Source organism: Mauremys mutica, chromosome 2, assembly GCF_020497125.1.
Source record: "Mauremys mutica isolate MM-2020 ecotype Southern chromosome 2, ASM2049712v1, whole genome shotgun sequence".
Lineage (NCBI taxonomy): Eukaryota > Metazoa > Chordata > Testudines > Geoemydidae > Mauremys > Mauremys mutica.
This window is the reverse complement of record NC_059073.1, coordinates 296,374,840-296,385,621: the sequence shown is the minus strand read 5'-3', so window position 1 is coordinate 296,385,621 and position 10,782 is coordinate 296,374,840. Positions and strand designations below refer to the sequence as shown.

The window sequence follows — 10,782 nt, the reverse complement described above, 5'->3', positions numbered from 1 at the left end:
GGAACTTACAAAGGCAGCTGACTGAACAGCTATGGTTCTTAACAAGCATTTTTATTGTCAATTAGCCAGTTCTTGGGGTAACTGGTTTTATGAATGAATGTTGTTTCATTCATAAAACTTTACTTATGAAGTTACATTAATAAAGTGAACAATTATAAACAATTTCATTTATCAGTTCTACAACACCTGCCCATTTACAATTACATTGTACATTGCACACAGTTAGCCAGGTTTTAATCCATTTAATGACTGCCATGTTAATTTTATATTGTTCTGTTTTTTTCATCAAAATGTCATATGGCACCAAGTCAAATGCCTTACAGAAATCTAGGTATATTATGTCAACACTGTTGCCTTTATCGTCCAAATTTGTAATCTCATCCAAAAAAAGTTATCAAGTTAGTTTGACAGGGTCTGTTTTCCACAAACCAATGTTGATTAGCATTAATTATGGCAAAGAGTCCTGGGCACCTTATAGACTAACAGATGTATTGGGCCATGAGCTTTCGTGGGTGAATACCCACTTCGTCGGATGCATTAATTATATCACTCTTCATTCTTTATTAATTGAGTCCCATATCAGCTGCTCCATTGTCTTTCAGCACAGGAGGGGAAATAGAGAAGCCCCTTCCTCCTGCCCCTGGTTTGATCCCCATATACTGAGCCCCTGCCAGGGATGGGGCTGCACAGGGTGTTATAGGAGGCAAGTTTTTATTCCAATATGCCCAGGATGGAGCTGCACAGAGAACTGTAGGGGATGTGTCCAGCATGACCGCTGCCGGAATCCTGTGGCCACCTCTGGTGCCCTCAAGTCAAGGAGGATGTTGATAAACTGGAGAGGGTTCAGAGAAGAGCCAGGAGAATGACCTGCAGTGATAGATCAAGGAGCTCAGTCTATTTAGTTTAACAAAGAGAAGCTTCAGAGATGACTTGAGCACAGTCTGTAAGTACCTACATGGGGAACAAATATTTAGCAAAGGGTTTTTCAGTGCGGCAGAGAAAGGTCTGATACCATCCAATGGCTGGAAGCCGAAGCGAGACAAACTCGGACTGGAAATACGATGGACATTTTTGACAGTCAGGGTAATTATCCATGGGAACCATTGACCCAGGGTCATGGTGGATTTGCCATCACTGGCCATTGTTAACTCAATACAGGGGGTCAGACGAGACGATCACAATGGTCCCCTCTGCCATTGGCAACACTGTGCTGAATGGAACAAACGTGAATGGACTAGGGGCCCCACAAGCCGCGTGCGTGTGTGTGTGTGTGTGTGTGTGTGGCCCCACAAGCCGTATGTGTGTGTGTGTGTGTGTGTGTGTGGCCCCACAAGCCGTGTGTATGTCTGTGTGTGTGTGTGTGTGTGTGTAATCTGATTACGGGCCCTACTGTGCTCTGTGGGTGGGTGTGTAATGTGACTACAGGCCCCACAATGCCCTGCGCTGGGAGGGGACTACAGGCCCCACAATGCCCTGCGCTGGGAGGGGGACTACAGGTCCCAGAATGCCCTGCGCTGGGAGGGGACTACAGGCCCCACAATGCCCTGCGCTGGGAGGGGGACTACAGGTCCCAGAATGCCCTGCGCTCGGGGGGGACTACAGGCCCCACAATGCCCTGCGCTGGGGGGGACTACAGGTCCCAGAATGCCTTGCGCTGGTGCCGGAAGCGAGGGGTCCGAGATGGAGGAGGCGGGTGAGTATCGGCTCGGCGCTCACAGGGTCCCTCCGCCGCCGCGGCCCGGACCCCTCCGCTGCGGCCCCCCAACTATCCCTGATCCCGCCCCGCTGCGGCCCCCCGCCTCTTCTCCCCGCCCCGCCGCCTTTCCTGCCCTGCTCTCGTGGGGGGGGGGAGCTGCCCCCCATGTGCCAGCTGCCCCGCCCTGGCTGGGGGCTCCCCCCCCTCTGCCCCCCGAGCTCCGCGCTGACCTGCTCCGTGTCCGTCCTCTCGGCTAGCGCCGCCCTGTGAACACCCCGCCGCGGATCCCCCAGGCCCGGTCCCCCCAGCCCGCAGAGGGGCCGGCCGGCCGGGCCGGCGCTGGGACCAGACCAGGGCTGCCGGGACAGTCTGTGTAGTGGGGGGGCCGAGAGCCACTGAACCGAACTGACCCTGGATTCGTGGGAAGCGCGTCGAGCCGGGGGCGCAGCAGCCCCCCGCCCCGTGCCAGCGCCTGGGGAACAGGCGGAGCAGCCCTTGTGGGCACGCTGCCCTGGGCAGGCCTTGTGCTCAGCCGCCCTCCTGTACCTCGCTCCCCAGCCACGCAGACGGGCTGCGCCCCAAGACTCCCTCAGACCCTCACGCCTAGAGTGCCCGAGTGGTGGGCCCTGCAGGGAGGGGTTTGCTGGCTTCCTCCCTCTGGAGGCGTTGGACTGCAGAGAGGCTGGGCTGGCTTGTGGTGGGCACGTCTCAAAATATGTTAATAATTGTATCTCGGTCCCTCGCCTATGTAGATTGTGAGCTGCTCAGGGCAGGACTCAGCCTTTTGTTGTTCATAGAGTCCAAGGCCAGCAGGGACAATTGTGATCAGATAGTCTGGCCTCCGGCGTCACACAGGCCAGAGACCTGCCCCCAAAATGATTCCTTTGGCTCGAGAGCTTATCTTTTAGTTCCATGTGTCAGTGCCTTAGAGCAGGGGCTCTGAGCCTTTCCAGACGGCTGTCCCCCTTGCAGGAGGCTAATTTCCCTGGCGTACCCTCGCGTTTCACCTCACTTACAAACTACGTGCCTACAAACCCAGACAGAGAAATACAAAGGTGTCACCGCATGCTATTGCTGACAAATAGCTTATTGTCTGATTTTTACCATATAATTATAAAATAAATCAATGGAATATAAATATTGTACTTACAATTCAGTGTCTAGTATATAGAGCGATGAAGTGGGCTGTAGCCCACGAAAGCTTATGCTCAAATAAATTTGTTAGTCTCTAAGGTGCCACGAGTACTCCTGTTCTTTTTATGAAGTGTTAGTTTGTCCTGTCTTCACTAGTGCTTTTTACGTAGCCTGTTGTAAAACTAGGCAGATCTCTAGCTGAGTTGATGTACCCCCAGGAAGAGCTCTGCGTCCCCCAGGCTGAGAGCCACTGCCCTAGATACACCATCAATAACAACATACAAAAAAGCTACATTTAAAATAAAGCTTATAAAGTAAAGCACTCAAATGTTCGGCAGTCCCTTAATTTGCTCCCTTGTGCATGTGCATTGCGAAACGGTCTGTAAGTACATGATCCCTTGCCTCATTCAGTGCTCTGAATGAAAAGTGCTCCCTGAGTGCGGAGCCATTTAATATTGCTCTTTGTTTTTATTTGGTGTGTGATCCCAGGCTTGGCTTACTGACCATCCAAACCCAGCCCTGAATACAGAGCTACTCTTGTGGAGCGAGCCCATTTCTGTTTGAGTCTTTGGGAATTTCTGGTTATTTCATTTTATCCAGATCTGGCGGTGGGGCAGGGGGTGGTTATGGGTTCTGCCCTAGGTGGTGGAAGCTGGGCTGGAGAGCCAGCAGCAGCAGCTCTGGGGTTCCTGTCCTGGGGGCTGGGCCTGACTCCTCACTCTGGGTGTTGCGACCTGGCACACAGGCTTGCAGCACTGCTCAGGTTTGATGGAGGCACAGCCAGATTGCAACACCAGTCACTCAAAGTTGGACCCGTTAGGGGTGCCCCCTTGTCATGGAAGGAGGAGGCTGGGCCAAGCCTGATTGTGTGGCGCTGTGACCTTGTGTACCAGGTCGCGATGCCCGGACAGGACACGAGCCCTAGAGCTGCAGTTGCTGGTTGAGTTTTTCGTTTTATTTCATGTTGTTTCACTTTTGGGAAAAGATGAATTTCTCTTCACAAAGCACCTGTGAGATTAGACTGGGGTGTCCCCATTTTATAGATGGAGAATGACGGCACCGAACCTCAGAGGTATTTAGCTACCCGTCAGTTAAATCAGGGGGTGTTCAGATGCCTACACCTGGGAGGATCTGAGCCCGAGAGAGTAAGGAAAATATTGTTAAATGCTTCCACTAGTTTTGGATGCGCAATCAGAGATTCCTATAAATGTTTCCTTCGGTGCTTTGCATGGAGCATAAAGGGTTAAAGAGCTGCTCTTGGGCAGAGCTGGGCAGGTGAGGGGTGTGTGTCACAGGACTGCCTGGGTGGTGTGAATGGGTTGACAAGGACAGGCTGAAACCACCCAGGATCCACAAGACAGTGGAATCCCCAATGGCCAGGACAGAGTTTTCCCCCCATCTCTCTGTGGGGAAGCAGAGCAAAGGCCCCAGGTGGAGAACAAAGGGGGGGTCGGGTGACTGGGCTAAGTTGGCCTTTGGAGACAGGCACCTGGTGGAACAAAGGACAAAGGGAGAGAGACAAGATGGTTTCAAGGGAGCCTTGGTCTGGAGCTGGCCAGGCTGGACGCTGCCTTCACCTTTGCCTCTCCGCTAACATCGGGATCTGAAGCCAGGTGACCAATCAAGTGTGACCTTGTTTTGGGAGGGCTGCCTGCTGTGAGTGCAGATACTGACTGCAGGGAGCATGATGCCATGAAGGGGGCACAGCATGGCCTTCTGCAGGCATCTGGCTGGGGATTCACAGAGAGAGACAGGGATCGCTAGGGCTGAAAGGCCAGTTTCAGAGCCTTGGTGGCTACAGACCTGCCCCAGTGGAACTGTGGGTCCTTGGGACCCGGCACACTGAGGGGACTGGTTACGGGCTGCGTATAGACTAGGCTCTGGGTCTTTGACACGTGCCTAGACCTTTGAAGATCTGAGCCCGGGAGATTAAGGCAAAAATTGTCAAAAGCTTCCCCTAGTTTTGAATGCCCAGTTTGAGATGCCTGGAGCCTTTGGCGCTTAGTAGTATTTTTATAACACTTCAGATGTTCAAAGCACAGCCCTGATTGACTTCAGTTGCCATCATGAGCACTTGGCACTTCTGCATATAAGGCCCCAGGTCTCGAGTCAGACATCCAGAAATGAGAACACACTGAAAAGTTTGGTTTAAGTGACTTGCCCAGGAACGGTGTGGCAGAGGCAGGGACAGACTCCAGTTTTCCAGGACAGCATTCAATTTCCTTCACCACAAGAACATTCTTTCTCTTCCTGTTGTCCCCTGCCTTATTCACAGCACGCTTTCCTGGTGGGGTGGAACATGCCCATCGTTGGAGGGAGTTCACAATCAGTTGTGTAAAGGGGGTGAGGGATGGATACATGCTTCCTGCTTAGTCAAGAAATGAGCCCTACAGACAGCCTCCTTCACTACACAGACACAATTCATTCCCACAGCCCCATCTATCCTGTACACTGATTGAGGCAGGGGTCCTGTGGGTAATGTAGTATGTGATCAAGTAATTAAAGATTGTATTGTAAGTATATGCACATGGAGTCAAATTAAGGATGCCCTTGTAACCTTAACTGGCATTTCCTATCTTTTGAGTGCTCAGCTTTGAAATCTCAGCATTCTTCTAGGGTAGATTTTTGTTAATGTAACCGCCTGGCTTTTTTTAAAAGCAAAGTGAAAAAACAAATTCCATTGTGTGGAACTATATTGGCCCCTGACACCTTTAGATCCCAGCACAGTTCTCTCCCGGTGGAGGTCAGACTAGATGATCATACTACTACTTTCTGGTCTTAACATCTCTGACTCTACCACTCAGTTAAAGAAGTATGGGCTAGATGATTGGACTATAAGGTGGATAGAAAACTGGCTAAATCGTTGGGCTCAATGGGTAGTGATCAACGGCTCCATGTCTAGTTGGCAGCCGGTTTCAAGTGGAGTGCCCCAAGGGTCGGTCCTGGGGCCGTTTTTGTTCAATATCTTCATTAACGATCTGGAGGATGGCGTGGACTGCACCCTCAGCAAGTTTGCAGATGACACTAAACTGGGAAGAGTGGTAGATACGCTGAAGGGTAGGGATAGGATACAGAGGGACCTAGACAAATTAGAGGACTGGGCCAAAAGAAACCTGATGAGGTTCAACAAGGACAAGTGCAGAGTCCTGCACTTAGGACAGAAGAATCCCATGCACTGCTACAGACTAGGGACCGAGTGGCTCGGCAGCAGTTCTGCAGAAAAGGACCTAGGGGTTACAGTGGACGAGAAGCTGGATATGAGTCAACAGTGTGCCCTTGTTGCCAAGAAGGCTAATGGCATTTTGGGCTGTATAAGTAGGGGCATTGCCAGCATATCGAGGGATGTGATCATTCCCCTCTATTCAACATTGGTGAGGCCTCATCTGGAGTACTGTGTCCAGCTTTGGGTCCCACACTACAAGAAGGATGTGGAAAAATTGGAAAAAGTCCAGCGGAGGGCAACAAAAATGATTAGGAGGCTGGAGCACATGACTTATGAGGAGAGGCTGAGGGAACTGGGATTGTTTAGCCTGCAGAAGAGAAGAATGAGGGGGGATTTGATAGCTGCTTTCAACTACCTGAAAGGGGGTTCCAAAGAGGATGGAGCTCGGCTGTTCTCAGTGGTACCCGATGACAGAACAAGGAGCAATGGTCTCAAGTTGCAGTGGGGAAGGTCTAGGTTGGATGTTAGGAAACACTGTTTCACTAGTAGGGTGGTGAAGCACTGGAATGGGTTCCCCAGGGAGGTGGTGGAATCTCCTTCCTTAGAGGTTTTTAAGGTCAGGCTTGACAAAGCCCTGGCTGGGATGATTTAGTTGGGGTTGGTCCTGCTTTGAGCAGGGGGTTGGACTAGATACCTCCTGAGGTCCCTTCCAACCCTGAGATTCTATGATTCTATGACTAGTGGAGGAGCTGTCTGTGTGTGTCTGCTACTAGGTGGGGTGGGACATGTGCTTTGTCAGTGGGTTGCGCAGCCGTCGGCTGGCGTCGGAGAAATGCTGATGGACAGGAATCCAGAATTCCATTCCGGGCTGTGGAGAGGAGCATGTCTAGTGGCTATAGACCCTTCTGCCAGTTTCCCCAGCCTGTCCCTGTCTCCTAGCATGTACCTGTCTGTCTCTTCTCCTCCCGCGCACACAACCTGTCTCTGTCCCCGTACCTCCCCAAATAAAAGCAGTTGAAGTTTGCAATGTTAGGAGCAACTGAAAAGGGGCGGCTAGTGGGAAGCATTAGGCAGCCGTAGCTAGACTGCGCTACCTGAGGGGGACAATGGGAAGAGAGTCGAACGGGAAGGGTGATGCAAACAAATGAGCTCAGAGATCTAGGCCCGTTGGGCTCAGCATCCCTGTAACTCTCCCCATCCCTGCACTTAGTGCCCCGGGGCATGGGGGTGGCTCCAGGACCTTCCTCCCTGGGGCATTAATGTTGTGCCCTGTGGGCCAGGCCCAGCCTGCGGGAGTCCCTGTTGGGTGGGAAGCTGAGGGCCCGCTGTGCTGAGCACTGGCGGGGGGGCGGGGGTGTCCCCGATACTGGCTCCCAGGGCTCACTGCTGCTGTTCTGTCTCTTTGCAGTCTGGTAATCCTGCTGTCCCCAGCACTGCCCAGCTGCCATGGCTCTGATTGAGGGCGTGGGCGACGAAGTCACCATCCTCTTTGCCCTGCTGCTCATCGTGCTGGTGCTGGTGCTGGCATGGGTCTCTACACACACCTCAGAGCGGGGCGACCAGGTCTTTGCTGCTTCCCCCCCTGTGGCAGCTGGACAGCTTGGGGCAGAGAGCCTGCTGGAGGATGGGCCGAGGGACCCCAGCATGCAAACCCCAGCGGCAGGGGAGCCCAAGGAGGAAGCGGAGTCGTCAGCAGGTGCCGTGCCTGATGGGCCTGATGGTATTGCTGCAGAGCTGAGGCACCGGGCTGAGCCTGGATCTCCACAGTGCCCCCTGCAGCTCCCCGGAGACACAGGTGCCAGCCCCGAGGCCACAGACAGTAGCCCCATGGACCGCACCATAGTGCTAAGGCTGAAGTTCCTGAACGACACGGAGCGCCTGGCCACTGTGCGCCCAGAGGAGACGGTCGGCTCTCTGAAGAGGTGAGAGGCCAAGCGGCAGCAAGCTGTGGGGAGGAGGCGGAGCTCTGAAGCGCAGCCTCCCAGCCAGGCAGGCTCCCTGGCCTCTGCCCACCCCGCCTGGGGGCTCTGGCATCCCTTGAACCTCAGTTTGTCCTCCCTTCTCCTGCACTAAACCTGCTGGATGCGGCTTGGAGCCTGGACCGCTTTCTGCTGCCGTCCCTCCACACGGGGATAGGCTTGTGTAGCTTAGATGGTGCTGTTGGTACCAGTGATCACCGATAATAATAAATAATAATAATAATTGGAGATCTGCCAATCTCGTAGAACTGGAAGGGACCTCAAAAGGTCATTGAGTCCAGCCCCCTGCCTTCACTAGCAGGACCAATTTTTGCCCCAGCTCCCTAAGTGGCCCCCTCAAGGATTGAGCTCACAACCCTGGGTTTAGCAGGCCAATGCTCAAACCACTGAGCTATCCCTCCCCCCAGATCCACAGTCCAGGGTGATGGGAGTGCTGTGCGGGACACACCCTGGCACAAGGGCGCAGACTGGCCTGGGGGGACCATGGTGGGACACTGCTAGGACAATGAGAGCACACAGCAAAATGACAGACCATGGAAGGGAATATGTGGGGGAGGGCTGTGCAGCCAGGTGCCTGGGGATGGAGACGGATCGGGAGTGGGGGGCTTGCATTCGGGCTCCCAGGATGGAGATTCATGGGGAGTTAGGCACAGCCAAGCCCCCCGTAATGGGGGTATGGAGCCCTATGGAGGAAGGTTGTACTCAAAGCAGACTGTGAAGAGTTGCAAAGGATCTCACCAAACTGGGTGACTGGGTAACAAAATAGCAGATGCAATTCAGTGTTGCTAAATGCAAAGTGATGCACATTGGAAAAGATAATCCAACTATACATATACAATGATGGGGTGTAAATTAGCTGTTACCACTCAGGAAAGAGATCTTGGAGTCACTGTGGATAGTTCTCTGAAAACATCCACTCAATGTGCAGCGGCAGTCAAAAAAGCAAACAGAAATTTGGGAATCATTAGGAAGGGGATACATAATAGGACAGAAAATATCATATTGCCACTATATAAATCCATGGTATGTGCACACCTCGAATACTGCGTGCGGATGTGGTTGCCCCATCTCAAAAAAATGTATTAGAATTGGAAAAAGCACAGAGAAGGGCAACAAACATGATTAGGGATGTGGAACGGCTTCCATTTGAGAAGATTAAAGAGACTGGGACTGTTCAGCTTGGAAAAGGGACGACTAAGGGGGGATAGGATAGACGTCTATAAAATCAAGGCTGGTGTAGAGAAAGTAAATAAGGAAGTGTTATTTACTCCTCATAACACAAGGGCTAGGGGCCACTCAGTGAAATTAATAGGCAGCAGGTTTAAAACAAACACAAGGAAGTTCTCCACACAACGCACAGTCAACCTGTGGAACTCCTTGCCAGGGGATGTTGTGAAGGCCAAAACTATAACTAGGTCCAGAAAAGAATTAGCTCAGTCCCTGATCCATTGATGGCGATTAGCCAAGACGGGCAGGGACGCAGCCCATACTCCGGGTGTCCCTAAACCTCTGACTGCCAGAAGCTGGGAGAGGATGATGGGATGGATCACTCGATAAATCACCCTATTGCATTCAGTCCCTCTGAAGCACCTGGCACTGGCCCCTGCTGGCAGACAGGACCGTGGGTGGGCTGGACCATTGGGCTGAGCCAGTGTGGTCGTTTTGATGTTCTTAAGGTGGGGCTGGCGAACTGTGTGTCTGTGACTAACATTTCCCTCCCTGTGTCTTCACCTTAGGGCCCATTTCCCAGGCCAGGAGCACCAGGTGCGTCTGATCTACCAGGGCCAGCTGCTGCGGGACGATGCTCAGAGCCTGGCTGCGTTGCACCTCACCCACAACAGCGTTCTGCACTGCCACGTCTCCCAGCATGGCCCAGCCCCCATGGCTGCTGGCCTCCGGGCCACTGCGGACCCTGTGCACACAGCCCTCAACGTGGGCAGCCTGATGCTGCCGCTCTTTGTGCTCATGCTGGCTGTGCTATGGTACTTCCAGCTGCAGTACCGGCACGTCTTCACCGCCACCGCCACCTCCTGCCTGGCTGGCCTCACCCTGCTCTTCAGCTTCATGGCCTTCGCTCTCTACCGCAGATAACACTGCCCACGGAGGCTCCGAACCCTGCCAGCCTGTCCTGGGCAGAGCCTGCCTGCCCGCTGCCTCTACGGCTGAGGGGAGCCGTTTTGGTGGGGCTGATGATAGACTCCCCCAAGTCACTGGGGCCCCAGGTCTGCTGTTGTAGCATGAGTCCTGATGCCCAGCAGGAGCGCAGGGGCAGTCACTGTGGCCCACATTTCCGAGTCCCATACCCCCACTCCACCTGGCGGCTGAGAAGAGGGACGCTGCAGTCCAGTGAGGCTCTCCCCTCCCCCAACAGCACTTGGGGGTGGTTTTGGTGAGGGTGGGAGCCAGATCCTTAATTGTTACAAGGGGGCAGTTTCTTCCTGCCTCTGAGGAAGGCGGGAGGACTTCGTGGTTATAAGGAGCAAGCAGCTCTGCAGGACAGGCTGGGATCTCCTCCTGAACTGGTTCCTCTGCCAGGCCCTGCTGCTGAGGAGTTGTGCTGTGCAAATAGAGAATCTGCCCAGACTCCACCCCTCCACCCCCCATTTGCTCTTTGCACGTGCTTGTGAACAGACTGGGCCCTCGTGCTCAATGCTTGCTCACCCACACACTGGCATACAGTCTGGGTGCTGTTGCGTGCCCTTCTTTCCCCTGCACACTTGAGTGCTCTCACACACTCTCTCTCTCTCTCACACACACACACTCTCACACACGTTCCTTGCTGTGTGGAGTCCCGGACCTGGCAATCCATT

The 10,782-nt window shown here is 53.4% G+C and overlaps 1 protein-coding gene across 1 annotated transcript; it reads left to right on the top strand.

The window, feature by feature from the left end:
- The first annotated feature begins 1,558 nt into the window (after window positions 1–1,558).
- On the top strand, window positions 1,559–10,782 carry TMUB1 (transmembrane and ubiquitin like domain containing 1). Its single transcript, XM_045004309.1, has 3 exons — window positions 1,559–1,693; window positions 7,402–7,915; window positions 9,709–10,782. The coding sequence occupies exons 2-3, from the start codon at window positions 7,440–7,442 to the stop codon at window positions 10,061–10,063; spliced, it is 831 nt and encodes a 276-aa protein (XP_044860244.1). The 5' UTR covers window positions 1,559–1,693; window positions 7,402–7,439; the 3' UTR covers window positions 10,064–10,782.

Coding starts and splice junctions, on each gene's coding strand:
- TMUB1 (XM_045004309.1), top strand. CDS start 7,440: ATGGCTCTGATTGAGGGCGTGGGCGACGAAGTCACCATCCTCTTTGCC. Junction 7,916..9,708: donor ACGGTCGGCTCTCTGAAGAG/GTGAGAGGCCAA, acceptor TCTTCACCTTAG/GGCCCATTTCCCAGGCCAGG.